The sequence below is a fragment of the Fringilla coelebs genome, assembly GCF_963513975.1.
Source record: "Fringilla coelebs genome assembly, chromosome: 3".
Taxonomy (NCBI): domain Eukaryota; kingdom Metazoa; phylum Chordata; class Aves; order Passeriformes; family Fringillidae; genus Fringilla; species Fringilla coelebs.
Genome location: NC_140030.1, coordinates 109455953 through 109471690, shown reverse-complemented (window position 1 = coordinate 109471690; position 15738 = coordinate 109455953). Strand labels below are relative to the sequence as shown.

The window sequence follows — 15738 nt, the reverse complement described above, 5'->3', positions numbered from 1 at the left end:
AAATAAGAAATTAAGGAGGAGAGAAAAATTAGGATAAGGAGGAGAGCTACTCAGGGTAAGTTATGTGGTCCCCAACTAAGTTTTGGAAGATTTCTGGAAGAAACTAAACCATCTGAAGCATAAGAGAGCTGGGAAATGACATCTAGAATTCCAAGAAATCACTTTTAAGGATTTTGAAGAACCATTGCCATCTTCCAAAACCTTTCCCTCCTGGTCTGCAGCATTTCCCTGCCTGAAGTGAGAAGCAGCAGGTCTCCTTCAAACCAGTGCAAGATGACCTGAGCTTCCAGACAGGAATACAAGAGGGATTCTCACTGGGTCTGTCATGAGTTTCCTCCACGTTGGCGGCAGGAAGTTTCCGCTGGCGGCCGGGAACACCCCCATCAGCTGCTCAAGAGGCTTGAACTGTTGAGAACAGACAAGCAGGTGTGGGACACTTGGAATGAGAGGGCAAATCAGCAGTGAATGAATTGATAAATCAGGAGCCCTACCGGTTTGGAGCCCTTCTCGAAGTCTGAAGGCATGTCTGCGATGCCCTCGAAGTCCGAGGCAAAGGGAGCGTAGTGGAAAGGGTAATACCAGTTCCAGGATGCACAGCCCTGGGGCAGGGAGGTGGGAGACACAAAAATCAGACGTATCAGCAAATGAAAATCATGCAGCCCAGTCACCAAACATGACAAGATGGCAGAGAACAGTTTACACTTCTGTTTTCCACAGCAACTTGGAGAGGTGTAGGAGCAGAGACCCCCAGCATGCCCTCATGGGTGTGCAAATGTGAACAGTATCTGCTGTAGACATGCTGAGAAGCATTCTGGTTTTCACTGGTGCTCCTCTCTCCAGTACCAGCACTACTGCACACTTGGAGTAGCACTTTGCTCTTCCCCTCTCCTTCTCTTGCCTGAGCAGTGGGGAATACAAAGTGCCTCCTCAGAAACATAGAATCAAGCAAACTCAAAACACACCAGAACACCGCGCACCTCCTAAAGGAAACGTGGCTCCAGAGGGTCTAAGTCAAGCTTTCACCTCCTCAGCTATTTTTCTTAGCAGCACCACTTGAAACAAAAGCCCACTACTATTTTGACTTCCAGTTCTGAACGATTAAATGTCAACAAGGCTCCTCCAGTGATATTTTTGGTACACAAGTACGGCACCTATAATTATTCTCTGCAGTCCTTCGGACAGACTTGGAATGTTTCAAAAGCCAGGTGGGTTGCTTTAATTCTTCTTTCTTTTTTTTCCCCCTTTTTTTCAGCCCCTCTCCAAACAGATGTTCCCTCTAGTGGGACATGCCCTGCATTATTAGCTTTCTGTAGGAACAGAAAGGCATGCAATATATTCTGGCACAAGTTTTATGGACAGCCAGCAGTAGTTATTGGAGTCAATTTTTATTACGGCAAGAAGAAAAAAAGCCAAACAAAGATCCTCAAGCAAACGTATTTTGAAGTTCCCCAGCCCAACAGCTTCCTAACCTCATTTCCATATCAGCAGGGAGTGATTTTCCAGCTGCTCCATCCCCATATAACAGACTGAAATGGGCTTGTGCTCTTGTACCACTGAAGGGGATGCTTTTACCTACAGCTCACCTCAAGGCTCATTTCCACCCCTGGAGGCAGATGGGCACACAGAGAGCTGTGGGAAAATACCCTGTCATGATTAAAAAAAAAGAGTTTCCTTGTGCCCAGGATCCTGATAAGTCCCACCTATAAAGGCATCCAGGTGACATCTGTCCTTCACAAAAGGAGACCATGCACACAAGGATGTGAGGAACTCAGCTTCCCTGCAGATGAGCTGCACCAGAGCTTGCAAACCTTACACTTGATGATTTTCATCCTCCACAACAGATGAGTCAGAGCTCAAATTCAAGGAATAGTTAGAGCAAGAGGGAAGGGGACACTCCCATTTTGTTCCAAGGGGGGGGGGGGGGGGGGGGGGGGGAATGAAAAAACCTATTAGAAACTGCATTTTGTAGGCACGTGAGGTATCTGCCCTGCCTGCGCTCCCAACTGGACAGGTGGCAGCCACTGAGGAAAAATACAAAGTTTTAAGAACACAGCCCTGTGTGGAAGCTCTAAATTCCTGCTGAGACAGGACAAACTCCTGGGCTGGAGCACACTGGGCTCCCATGTCACACAGCCAGTCTAACTGACTTTGCCTTCAGGGCACAGAACTCCTTATTAACCATCCGTGCAACAAACCTCACCACAGCCCACTAATCTCTTGCCAATCTGACATCTCAATTACCAGAAGATTTAAATCTGATACAGATTACTTCAATCACAACACACTTCATGGAGCAGCATTACAATCTTCAGAGGAGACTGACAACTCTGTCCCTTGCAAATTCTTACTGGCATTTCAAGGGCTTTGTTCTTTGTTCTCTCATTTAGGGACCTGCAGTGTCATTATTTGTGGGAAAGGGAAAATAGCAGCAGTTCTTGCTGCACCAAGCACTGCTACTGGATATGAGAACCAGAATCCTGGAATCACTGAGGGTGGAAAAGAGTTCTGAGATGAGAGTCCAACCTGTGACCAATCACCACCTTGTCAACCAGATCAGAGTACTCAATGCCAGTTGTTCCTTCAGGTGCTCCAGGGATGGTGAAACTGCATTTGAACCCCCAGTGTCCAACAGAATGGGCACATGTTTTGTTTTACACCTTCAAAACAACCCCACACTTTTCCAAAATGAGCACCAGACTGAAACAACTTCAGACAAGAAATTTTGGGGTACCTGATAATAATATCTGAGAACCCAGCAAAGCCCTTCCACGTAGGACTGCACAACCTTGCGGCGGAATTTCTCATCTGACGCATCCACATCGAATTTGTTTTTATAGTAGCGCTGCTTCCAGCCGGTTTCCCACAACCTGCAACACAAGCAGGCACAGGTAACATGTTAACATGGATGGGCACCTTAACAGATGCACATCTGCAGGTCTGAATTACAGTGTAAAACAAAGCCACTTGCTACTTCGGTTGCCATTTATATACAGTTTAAATGAAAGCAGAAAAAGAGATGCTCAGCAGCAACAGAATAAAATGTGACTGTGACAGAACTGACAGTTTTCCTGCTACCTCAAATATAAAGGCAAGCAAATGCATAACAGTTTCTGTGTTCTGCTGCTGTTCAGACAAGCTGTGATTACCAGAGCCACTTCTGCAGCTCAGCACCCTGTGCTTGGTGCCTCACATCAGATGAGCTCCCTTTCACACAGGATTTTCAGTCTCTCAGGCCAGAGGTGGATGTTGGGATCACAAGAGCCACCTTGGCCACAGCTCATCCTTCCTTCACACAGCTCCCCCTCATGTCTGTCCACAGATGGGGCAGGGAAAACAAACACTGGTTCCTCTTTCACACACGGGCAGCTGCACCCTTCAGCTCTGCTGTATCATGTCAGCAAAGAACCAAACTGGTTAAACCACATAATCCCTTAATAATTATTTGTTTTCTTACATGGAATTTTATTCCAAACCACTCCAAGAGGTCACTTCAAGCTGACACTGGTCAGGCGTTCCAAGAGCCCTAAATCCTGTGTATGGAGCTTTAGGAGAGAGCCACAATCCATATGCACATTGCTTTGGCTTTGCAAAGAGGATCTTCCCTTGCTTCTGTTTTGAGACAGTTGCTCAGGACACTTCCTAAACCCTTCCAAGACAACTCACACTGATAAGCAGGCAGAAAAGCCAAGGGATGCTTTCAAGACTTCCAGAAAAGCAGGGAAGCAAGAACAGAGCTCCTGGCACTGAAGGCTTGAGGGATGGAGTCAAGAACATCTGCAGGCTCTGAGCTGCCTGGCAGACAGACACTTGCATAAATTCAAAAAAACCCTTTCTGTGAGATAAAACCCATCTGTAGCCGACTGCAACAATTTGTTCTGGTTTCAAAGTCATTCTAAATACAGAATTTATTTTTACAAACAGTGTGGTCGTATCTAGGACATCAATGCAGTTCTTTTGATTTACAATGGCAAGCATAGAATTAATTTCTACTCAGAAAAGGACATGAAAAAATATTCTGAGCTACAAAAGCTTAAAACAACTGTGCTTGAATGTAGCACATCCTTATCCTTGGCAATACCAACCCTGTCAGAACCACTGCTGCTCGTGAATCACCACAGTTCATTCATACTGCTCAAGCTTCTTTAAGCAGCTCTGCTAACACTCAGATGGAAATCAGATGGAGTCACTTATCCTTTAAATTTATTATTTTATATAAAAATACTGCTTGATAGATTAAAAAAAAAAATCTGTCTGTTCAGACACACTGGAAAGAAAATAAGAATGAGAGCAAGAATTGTGATATTGCTAGAGCTGATGGGCCACATGTCACAAATACATTGTGATGACTGTGACCAGAACTCCACAAGGAAAGAACCCTGAGTGTTAAGCCATGGGTGGATGTGGGCAGACTCCACAGAACACAAACCCCTGTGGCTGCACCTCTCAGGAACAGCTGTAAGGGCCTTCACCCTCAACGCAAACAGCAAGAGTTTCATTGAAACCCTCAACCAGTACAGACTCATTGGTGGTTAATTCCCAGAAAATTCCTGTCTCAACCATCCCAGGCTCAGCCCTCCTGAGACAATGCAAGAACTCAGAGACAAACCAGGGCCTGCTGCAAACCAAAGATGGTGGAGAGCACTGATACTGCTGCCCACGTGCGGGTTAAACAGCTCCCAGATTCCGGGACCAGCGGCATTCCGCTCACATAATCAGGGAATGTCTCGCCAAGCTCGGTCTCAGAGGGAGCAGTGGCTGGGAGGCTGCAAACCTGCATGCATACTAATCTGGATACTTAGCTTGAACAGGCAGATCTCACCCATCTCACTGGAATTTACTGGATATCTTCACCCTCCACATTAATTACCGCTGGATAAAAAGATCACAAAAGCATCCGAAGGCAGCGCTGCACTGAGCTAAATGGCATTAATTAGGCTGCATCTATCTCAGCAATTTGCTAACAAAGTGCTACAAAAAATGGCTTCACCTGATATTATCCTCTGGCTCAGGTTCACTGTCACTGTCCTCAGCTTTCCGTTTAATTCCTCCTCCCAGCGACGGGCTGCTGTCAGGAGTCAGGCTGGTGTTTGGAGATGCTGAAGTTGTCTAGGGTCAGAATTATTAGAGATAAACTGGGGAAGGTTGGAGGTGGTGGAGGAATAGGAAGATTTATTAGGCTTTTAAAAATGAAGTTAAAATTAACATCTCTGTGATAATCACAGGCCTTCTCTTCAGTTCCAAAAAAACTCCAGGCAAAGGCTGCACAACCCAGCATAGTCAAGGGGCAAAAAGGAATACCACATCCCTGTTAAAAGGGGCAGGCATGGATGCACAGAGGCAAAGATGTCACTGGCTTTGAGAAAGAAATGGGTGCAATAAACACAGTATGAATTTATTAAAAAAATGCCATTCAGGATATAGTCCAATTTTGGAACACCACTGCAGCTTCTGCTACAACTTCCTTTTGTGGCACTAGTGAAAAGAAGGTGCTTCCAACTCAGAACTGCCAGAAATACTCTGAGCTCCTTCACAGCTGGTCTCAAACTCCTCTCAAATTTATCTATTTTAATATTAGAGCCTAAAAGAAATGTCTCCCATTCCATAAAGGAACTAATTTTTGTAACTCATGTACAAAAATGTTTTGAGATTCAAAGGCAAGAGCAGCAGAAATTAAACCTTGAAAAAGCACATTGTATTTAGACTTCAGAGACAGAACACACATCTCTGTGATGAAAAAGAACTTTTAATCTGCGTGCTGTTTGGATGAAGATTTATACCAAGAAAGAAAATATTTGTCATAATTGTTATTTAAAGCTAGCAGGACTCCTAACAGAGCACTTCTTTCCAGTTTTCCCTCACTAATACCTTGCCCAAAACTTCATCCAAGTTTCTCCCTTCCCCAGGAAAAGCATCATTCCAAGCAGAAATAAAGAAGACAATTTTATTCAAGCATGCTTAGAAAAATCACTTATCAAAAGCCACTTCCTTGAAGAATCATGTTTGAGGTGCCAGCTTTTCAAGAAAACTTGACAGAGCAGACAAAAAGGTGCCAGGAGTAACACAGGCTGCAATTCTTTCCTTTCTCTGTGCAAATACCTCTGAACATCCACTCACCGAGTTCTGCCTGTCGTGCATCCTCATCTCAAAGGCAGCTTGTCGAGGGTTACAGATTGCCTGAGGGCTGGATCGATTTCCCAGGGCTTGAGGGGAAAACTGACCACCAGGAATAAAGGAAGGCTGATCCCTCTGCAAGATAAACACAGACAATGCTGCAGAAAGGGCTGTGTGATCGCCCCAGCACTGGGATGATGCTCTCTCACAATTTTCAGATTAACATTATGGGGAAATGAATGTTCGAAGGCACATTTTTCAATACAGAATAGGAAAAAAAAAAAAAAAACCAACTAAATTTTTTTTTTTTTAACTTTGAAATAGTTACACGCAAGCCAGAAAACACCATGATTACACCTGCAGTTCCAACATCCAAAAATTAAAGTAGACATTTAAATTCTTGCTAGTTTCTGCACTGGGTAAGGAATTGACTTACCTTCAATCTCTTCCTTTTTTCTTTTTGTCGTCTTTTAAAGTTATCCTGAATGAAGAACAACGGGAAATTAAGTCAGTCAAGGATACAGACTCCTTGGCAAATGATTTAATTATAATCCTCAACTGACCACACCATAAGGTTTTTAGGGAATGTTCTGAATAAGGCATGGGTCAATTCTTGTATCTGTAAATCCAACAGAAATGGGATGGAATTTCCTACCCTATCCTGAAAATCTACAGGGAAAGAAACCACCTGGGTACATAAAGCTCCAAAACTTTGGTAAGGATTTAAATGATCTACTAAATTTAGCTGCAGCCTTATTTGGGGGTGACAGCAGTGTCAAAGCACACAGACTCCTTGCCTGCACTGCAGAGCTGCCCCAAAAAATGTCAGAGAGACATTACAGTCTTAGAAATAGGAAAAGAGACTCAAGGAAAGATATTTCTTATTTGGTGATTCCTGGCCAACTGAAAACTTGAACATCAAACTGGCATTTCCAGGAAAAGAAACTCAGCTGGAAGCACAAGATTCTTTTTTGAGCCTGGAAGAACTCACCAGAGATTATAACAATGAAAATACAAATTTTGGTATTTTTCTTTTTCTTATTCTCTTAAAGGAGTGTCTGTGGCTAGTAGTAAGCAATTAAAACCTAACTCCAAGAATGTCAGGACAACAACAAGAAAATTACATCATCATCTTTCCTCTTTTTGAAAATACTGTCTTCAACTTCCCCAACAGCCAGCATGATCATCTGGACCCGCTGCAGGTTCACAAACCCACTTTCAGTCAGGTAGCCCTGCAGGTGAGAGAATAACAGAGTTGAAAAGCAAGACCTTTTTGTGGCAAAGACACAGATATTTTTAAAGAAAAAGGAAAAACTCTCACCCCAGTTTTGTGCACCACGTTTTTATAGATGTTAACCAAGCGATCGATTGCTCCCTCCCTAAACACAAACCACAGGGTAAGACACCTGGTAGTGAAAAACACAGGAGCTGTTCTTGCAGGAAAAGAACACAGATTCTCATCTACCTGATCTCCAGAGATGGCAGATGAGGGAGGAAGTCATTCCCCACAAAGAAGCACATGAAGACCCAGTCATCAACACTCCTTTCAAAATCAAAAGTGAAGGGCAAGCTGGCCATGGTGAGCTCTCTCTCCAAGTACTGCAACACACACAGAAGCAGAAAGAGCTCAGAGAACACTGCAGGGGTTTGGATGGAATTGACAGGAATTTATAGTTTTGGATGGAATTTATAGCACCTCACCTCTCGTAGGACACACAGGCGGATGAAGATGAACTCTTGCTCTGAGACCGGCACGGTGTCGGCAAACTGATCATGCTGAAAAACCAGAGGGGACTCACATCAGACCCAAGTGCATTCCACAGCTTCTCCAGCCCCACTTGCAAGGCTTGCTTCAAGAGGAGTCGAGAGAGATCCAAAACCAGACTCCCAAGCCCTTGTGCCAAACATGTATTTTGGTGCTTTGCACATCTGTTCAGTTCAGATTGTTCTCATTCAGTGGGAAAAATCCCAAACAACAAAACACCACAAGTGTGGATATCAGGTTTAGCACGACACTTTTGTATTTTCACTTCCAAGGGAAAAGCTACTTATTCCCAGCAACAATTTGCACCATGCTTCAGCTAAAACCAACAGCAAGAACAATTTGAGAATCTCCTTATACACTACAGATTAAAAAAATCCTAGAAATAGCAAAATTCTTACCTTTCCTTGTTTCTCTCTGGGCAGACCTTGGCAATCCTTAACCTCATGCCCCATCTGGTTACACAGAGCACATGGCTTGGGTTTGTTTGGTTTGAACTCTTCCCTAATGATGGTGAAGTTTGGTTCGTGCGTGGCTAAGCCAAGCATGATCAGATCAGCTACCAAGCAAGGGAGAAGAATAAATTGTGATTAAGGATAAACATAATCAAGTTTTGAGGGTTTTTTTGTTTTGTTTTTTAATGTTTAGAAGCAAAGTGGATTCTGCTTCAAGCAAGATACTGATGTGATGACCCAGGAACCAAAAGCAAGAGAGAACTCACCATCAGCCCCACACAGACAGTGGTGAGTGTTTGGGTCGTGGTTGGGTTGCGCTGCACAAAAGAAAATTTCATTTTGTCAGTCATGCTAAGAAAGTTATTACTGAGTTTAATTTAAAATGTCCACATTCATTGGAATTTTACCTCTTTGTCTCCTGATGTAATCCATGATTTTATGCTCCCCTTCACCAGGAGCACTGGCATCTGACAAAATAACCTGAAAAGCATTCAAATCATGGTAACAATTAATGCTGACCCAGGAAAAATCCCAGTAACTGAACACAGCATCTGACTTATGAATACTTGAAATTCTAACTTGTGGTTTAAGCTAAAATATTGTGATGTAAGATGAAATTATTTACAAGCATGGAGCAAGTGAAGAGACTCTCACTTTGCTCTACCAGTTCTAGGCTGAAGCTGACATTGCTTTCATTCCATTGAAATCATCACGTCACGTTTGATGTGTCCAATAAATTATCAGGGCAATGAAATGGGCACTAGAAAACTCCCAGATTCAGCTCATTGATGCACTGAAACATGATCCCATCACCCCCTCCTCACCCTGACGAGAATTAGTGTTTATAAAACCCCTGTCTGATGGGGGGAATCAAGCAGAGCCAACTGCCCTCTAATTAGAGCACTTGAACAGTCAGCTCGTGGCACACAGCACAGGCAGCTGCATTTCCTGCCTGCACTGCTCCTTGTGTGCAGCACACACAGGGCTGTCACAGACACAACTGAGGGAGGGGAGTGGCTGGGCAAGACCAGGGGAGAATCACCCTGCCCAGAAAGGCAAGAAAGCAGGCAGGTCTTATTTTCACTGCCTGCCATTAGAGCAACAGAGAAAATGCAGCCTGCTAAAGGAGCAATTACAAAAAAGAAACAGTGCAAAAGATACAACTACAATGTATCTTGACACTTCCCCCAAAAGCAGAAAAAGTATTCCTAAAGCCCAGTCTCCCGATTATGTGAAATTGTGGCTTCCAGCAGCAAACCTGCTCCCTGCCCTTCAATGAAATCACAGCAAATGGTGCTGGGAGATGGAGTTATCAGCACGGAATGGGTGTCTGAAGCCTCAGAGGGATGCGTGTGTTGGCCTGCTGTTAATAACAGCTCACAGCCAGGCCAAAAGACAAATCTGTTAAATTTCTACTCTTCAACTGGATCTCAGCCCAGCCCAAACACCTCCTTCATCTCCCTCAAGTGTGAAAGTGGGAAACTCACTGTCAGGTTCTTCCAGCCCGGGTCGCTGTTCAAGCGGTCAGCGATGTAATAGCGGAGGCATTTAGCAAGATTGTCCATAAACTCAGTTCCCTACAGAGGGTTGGAAGGAAAGGAATTAAACCAACATTCAGCCCCTGGCAATTGCTGGGTACAGGGCCAGGCCACTCACCGGGGTGATACAATTGCTGTCAAACCTCTCCTTCACCTCCTCTGGAGGCAGAAAGCCACCTGGAGCAACAGAGAGCAGAGTTACATCCAGATGGACCACTGCCAACATTTTTGCATGGCAAAACCCAGACAAGCTCCCCTGGGAATAACTAACCCTCTGAAACCAGCTTGTTCAATAAAATTCCCACAAAACCAAACCAAACCAACTCTTACCATTGCATTATCTCCATCCTACGAGGTGCTGCCACATTTACAAACATTGTTACTTCAGCAAGGTGGTTTCAAAGCCCAGCCAGCAGCAACGCACTCCCCTCTCACTCCAGCTGTGTCACCACCACCCTCAAAGTTGCTCTGACTTTTGTTTCCCCACTGATTCAGAGTTTCCACTGTCAAGTAACTCCCCTTGCTGGCAGCTTATTATCCCTGTAGAGGAGTATTTCCATCTGATCCCTGCTTTTAAGCCTCAATCCTCCTTTCATCAAGCCCTACAAACGTGTACTTCCTTCCAGAAGGGTTTTGGTTGTTTCTCACTGCATTTATCCCTGCTCTTCTGTTCAATTTATTTTCAAAAGGAATTAAGAGCACTCAACACAAACTCATTTCAGGCAGGAGACTGAAGAAGAAAAGATGACATTTTGTTTTGTCTCAGTTCTTAACTTTGGAAAACACAGATCCAGGCTTCCCCAGGCTTCTTCTCCCAGCAATGCCCACACAGCCCTTCTCTAAACCTTACTGAGGTGATCAAACAAGGTGATTCTCAAGGAAAAACCTCTGATAAGGCCACTGCCCTACCTTTGGCCAGAATTTCTTGTCGGATTTTTTGCTTCTCCTCAGCAGCTTCCATGCCCTCCTTTGAGGCTCTGAATCTCCTGGACCGCTGTTGATTCATTTTGGCACGTGGGGCCTAAAAAATGTACAGGAGAGCTTGGGTCACTTTTTGCATGTAGACAATCTCTCCTGTCCTTAAGAGATGCTTTGGGTCACGAGTTATTACAAAGAGCTGACCTCCCATCAGACCTAATGGTGGCCAGGTTGGATGGAGCAACCCGTGCTAGTGGAAGATGTCCCTGCCCATGGGGAAGGTCCCTTCCAGCACAAACCATTCCACGATTCTGTGTGATGAGGATTTTCCAGCTGGAAACCCAGTGTGTCAATACTCACCACTCCATCTATGGCCATGTAAAGGAGTCTCCTTGGTCTCACAATATTGAAGATCCTGTCGATATACTCAAAAATTGCCACCATCATCTCATCTTCATTTTTGGGCGCTGGCCTAAAACACAGAGCATTCAATTTAACACCTGAAATGCCTCTCACCTTACCTCTCAGTAAGGAGAGAGATACAGCACCTGCAAAGAGCCAAAGAAAGAGCCTTACTTGTCCTCTGGGTGTGTGCAGGGGTGAATGATGCCATTCATGTCCAGGTAGAGGTTGTCAAACTCCACCTCGTTGGGGTTGGGCTTGCTCGTGTCAATGGGGACCTTGACACCATTGCACTCTTTGGCCTGGGGATGCAGTGGGGACAAGGATTTCAGCTCTTAAAGCACAGATCATCAAAGTCTGTTTTGGTCTTAATGGCAGCAGAAGAAAAAAGTACCCACACTACCTGAAACTGCACTTTCCACTATTAAACAGCACTTCTTTCTACAGCTGCTTTTAACCAGAAAACACAATGATGGGTTATGGAGGAGTTGTTTTTTTCTCCTAACAAGAAGTTCCCATATCTCTTATTATTTCCTCATCCTAAACCACCTGTGTGCCTGGAGTGCTCCAGCAGTGGATTCTTCAACATCCTCAACAACCACGGTCACTTTCATTTCCTCACCATAATTTCAGGTTTGTTTTGTTTGGGCCTTTGTTGTCCTTGGGCTTGTGGTTTGGTTTTGTGGTTAGTCTGGTCAAAGGGCAATTAGCAACACTGGTTCTCCCTTCCACCAGCCACAGGCGTGACACACACGGATTAAACCTCAAGAGCATGGAAGAGACAGGACCTGAGCAAGGAAAAGCTGATGATTTTCAGAGGAATTCTGGCTGGAATGGGTTATAACACACCCAAAGGCGGAACAAAGTGTGCTCTTGAACAGCTGGGCATAAAGCCAAGTTTAAAAATTAATGGCATGTTCTGAGGTGAAAGCTACGGCCACAGGAGTGCTTGGGATGGGGAAAACTGGGATACTGCTGGTATCCCATCACATAGAGCTCAGCAGCTGCTGCTGAGCCAACATCAAGCCCTTCCCAAACTTCTGTCTGCAGACTGCTACTCAATGAGTGAGTTCCCCACATCACTGACAGAGATTCAGAAAGAAAAAACCCAAAAACTTACAGATTACGCTGTCAACTTTGGACAATTTTCCTGCTTAAAGCAGCAGCAGGACTGGCTGACCTCTTACCCCCAAAATGAAACCCTCTCAAGTCTTGATGTAGTATTTACATTTGGCACAGTTATCCTGACAGATGCCACCCCCAAGCACCACTGTTTGCCTCCTTCACTGAGCTCTCCAGACGCACACACACACTTAAATGAAGGCGGTGTTAGCAGAAACTAAGTGTCACTGCAAACATTGTACCTTCCTCTGGGCTACCGCCCTGGATTCTCCTTGATCCCCAGCCACCCTCTCTAAAGGCTAAATGGATTCAGAAGGAATCCCAGCTCTGTGAGGCAGAAAAGGAGCCCCCCTTCACAAGCCCACCGGGGTTCTCATGCAGCAGCTGTGTGCAAGGAAGGCTGAAGTATGTGGCAGCGATATCTCTTGTGATATAACTAAACTGTTCACTTCTCATCTCCAGCCTCTTTTGAAACCATTGAAAACAGATCTTCAAACATGATACTTTAGCTGCAGCTTTATTAATTCCTATCCATTTGATTAAGAATATTCTCTCCTGGATTTTTTATTATCTTCAAGATCTTCCTCTCATTCTTCCTCCTCAGCTTAAGAAGAAGATTATTTCTTTTTCTTAAATCTGATTAATCTAGCAAGGTAAGAGAACAAGGATCAACTTTTCAATATTTCAAAGAGACAAGCTACTGGGAGATACAAAATTTCTGATTAGAGAGATTTACAGCAATCCTAAAACACACACGGAGCTGATTACATCGTGAGAGAAGCTTAAATTCATCGACAGGAAGACAAACTACAGCTTCTCCCTGCTGTCCTAGTCCACTCTCAGATTTATGACCAGATTTGAATAAAAAAAAATGTTAATGAATATGATTTATCCATGTGCTGTCCTGGCTGTAATTGCAATGTGCTCTTGAGTTGGAACGAGGCAACGTGGATGAGGACAGCAAGAGCTGCCACTTCACTTATGGCAAATCCAGCTCGAGGAATTTGTTGCCTCTTTCCACTTATTTTAATAAATAACTTTGGCTGGTACAAGCTCAGTTATTGAAGACTGAAAAAGGAGACACACAATCAGTACAACCAGGGCTATGCAAACCTTTGTTTTGCCTAAATGTGAGAGGAGCTTTGATTGCACAGAGATTAACCTAATATTTACAAATGCGCTGAAAAAGGCAAATCTGCTCTTAGAGACAACTGCTCCAAACTGTCACAGATGTTGTAATTGCTGTTTAAATTGTGGCTGCTTTTCCAGGACAGATCTTAAAGGGTTATCTAGGACAGCCCCCAAACTGAGGGTTACCAGGGCCTCAGGAGAGGTCACATCCAGGAGTTTGGTGCAGAGACCAGAAGAGCCAGTGCTGCTGGAGCTCAGCATTAAAGGAAACTGCTGAGCCCTTAAACAACCCCCCTTTTTTCCTATAAAAATTCCCAGGCAGATTCTTAGATCTTAATTATCCCCCATTAAAAATTCACTTCTCACAGTGACAGGTAAAATAAACTCCCCACCTTGCTGAGAGGGCCTGAAATCACAGCTGCAATAAAACCACAACAGCAACTCACAATTTTAACCAAACCCGTGCTTCGCTGCCCGAACCTGAAACACAAAACCACCCTGGAAAAGCACAGAGCTGAACATCCTGCTGCAGGCAGGGCACACATGCAGCCTCAACATGGAATTCCACCACTACACCCTCTTTTCCCTGATCTCCTCCACCGTGCTCCCACACTTTATCCCCTTCCAGGTGTTTTCCAAAGATGAGCACACCTTGGGAGGAGGAGCAGAGAGACAGAAGCCCCAGCACGTGCCCTGAACTTTCCAAACCAGCAGACAGCAACCAGTACAATCTAACAAACAGAACACAAATTATTTGGAAAAGCCTGTGAGAAAAGCAACTTGGGAAGCAAGAACTCCAGTCTGCCTCCTCAAAAAGGCTGGAATTAGCCTGAGAAGGAGAACTTGCCACGCTCAGGGCGCAGTAAATCCACCACGGTGCCACTGAAGGAAGACCCCTCCACCCTCCCTGTCCCCTCCCACCGCGTCCCACAGGATGGCACAACACCCTCGTGCCTGCAGGGATGTGCCTGAAGGAACCAGCCCCGAAAAACCCACGTAAACAAACATCATTTCAGCTGCAATACTGCCCGGAAAGGCACCTGTGGAATCCCGCATCAGAGCCTTCCCTAAAACCTCCTGCTGCTGCTGCTGCCAAGGAAAGCCAGATTTTAGAGGATGCCTTTGGAATAATCAGCTCCCTGTTTGGCCGGGAGATGTTTACCCTGAACTAGAAAACACCAGCAACGAGACAAAACCCCCTGAGGCTGCTCTAGGTTAGAGCACAAGCACAGGCTTGGTGTAAGCCTTGGACAGGCAGCTGCAAACTCGTGTCTCCAGCAAATCCCGAAGCTGCGGCTTCTAATTCCCACCCCAAAAAAACTCCCAAAAACTTATGGAAAAGCAAGGACTGCGAGAAACATTCAAGAAACAGCAAAAAGCGCTCCCACTGCTCCCTACTCAAATTTCACCAGCTTTATACTACTTTTATATACTGCTACAAATCCTACTTTTCCGGGTCGGAGGCGCACGAAGGCAGAGCCGAGGGCGTCGGGAAGGGCTGGAATTCCAGGGAAGCGGCCGGAGAAGGGGAAATCGGAAGAGAAGCTCGATTCCCTGCTCCGGCGCCCATTCCCACTTCCTCCACGTGCCCGTTCCCCCCCGGAGCGCTCACACGCACCCGCGGCACTGACCGAGGCGCGGGGATAACTCCTCCCGCACAGCGGCCGCTTCCACCGGCATCAAAAATCCGGGAAAAAACTCCAAAACCCCCCAAAAAACCCCAAACCTCCCCCAGTCCCAAACAACACCCGAACCAAACCCAAACAAAGCCCCAATCCGCCGACCCGCCTTGGAAAGGCCCCGGGGCGGCCCACGGGAGCTCAGCACCGGGAGCTCAGCACCGGGGGCTCAGCACCGGGAGCTGCACCGGTGCGGCCCCACCGGCCCCGACCCCCCGCGCCCGCCCCGCAGAGCCCCGCGGCGGCCGCCAGCGGGCCCGTGCCGTGCCGGGCGGCCGGCTCACCTTCTCCTCGACGCAGTTGACGATGATGGAGGGGTACTTGCGGCTGAGCCAGCGGAAGAAGGCCGGGACTCCCATGGCGGGAGCGGGACGGGCTGCGCCGAGCGGGACCCGCGGCGCCGGCGGCACTTCCGGGGTCGGGGGGCGGCGCGGGGCACGCCGGGAAGGAAGGGAGGGGGCGGGGTCGCGCATGCGCGCGGCGCTGCCGCCGCCATCTTGGGTGCGGGCTGAGGGCGGCGCAATGGCGGCCTGAGGGAAGGCCGGGAGCGTGAGGGGACAGCGCCCCGTAAAACGTGTCTGGGCAGCTCCTCGGGCACGAAAGGGACGCTCAGAGGGGAA

General features: G+C 46.2%; 1 protein-coding gene across 1 annotated transcript in view; it reads right to left on the bottom strand.

Annotated features, from left to right (window-relative positions):
- XRN2 (5'-3' exoribonuclease 2) overlaps positions 1-15534 on the bottom strand; it is a 32578-nt gene extending 17044 nt beyond the window's left edge. Inside the window, exons 1-19 of the mRNA XM_084202534.1 lie at positions 15403-15534; positions 11361-11488; positions 11145-11256; positions 10776-10887; positions 9985-10043; positions 9816-9905; positions 8736-8808; positions 8595-8645; positions 8275-8432; positions 7813-7887; positions 7577-7710; positions 7433-7490; positions 7236-7343; positions 6548-6592; positions 6115-6246; positions 4988-5106; positions 2732-2867; positions 492-599; positions 316-405 (exon numbers count right to left, since the gene is read on the bottom strand). Of these exons, the coding sequence (XP_084058660.1) occupies positions 316-405; positions 492-599; positions 2732-2867; positions 4988-5106; positions 6115-6246; positions 6548-6592; positions 7236-7343; positions 7433-7490; positions 7577-7710; positions 7813-7887; positions 8275-8432; positions 8595-8645; positions 8736-8808; positions 9816-9905; positions 9985-10043; positions 10776-10887; positions 11145-11256; positions 11361-11488; positions 15403-15477 (1863 nt within the window). The 5' untranslated portion in view covers positions 15478-15534. The remainder of the gene's footprint in view (positions 1-315; positions 406-491; positions 600-2731; positions 2868-4987; positions 5107-6114; positions 6247-6547; positions 6593-7235; positions 7344-7432; positions 7491-7576; positions 7711-7812; positions 7888-8274; positions 8433-8594; positions 8646-8735; positions 8809-9815; positions 9906-9984; positions 10044-10775; positions 10888-11144; positions 11257-11360; positions 11489-15402) is intronic.
- Between the last annotated feature and the right edge of the window lie 204 nt (positions 15535-15738).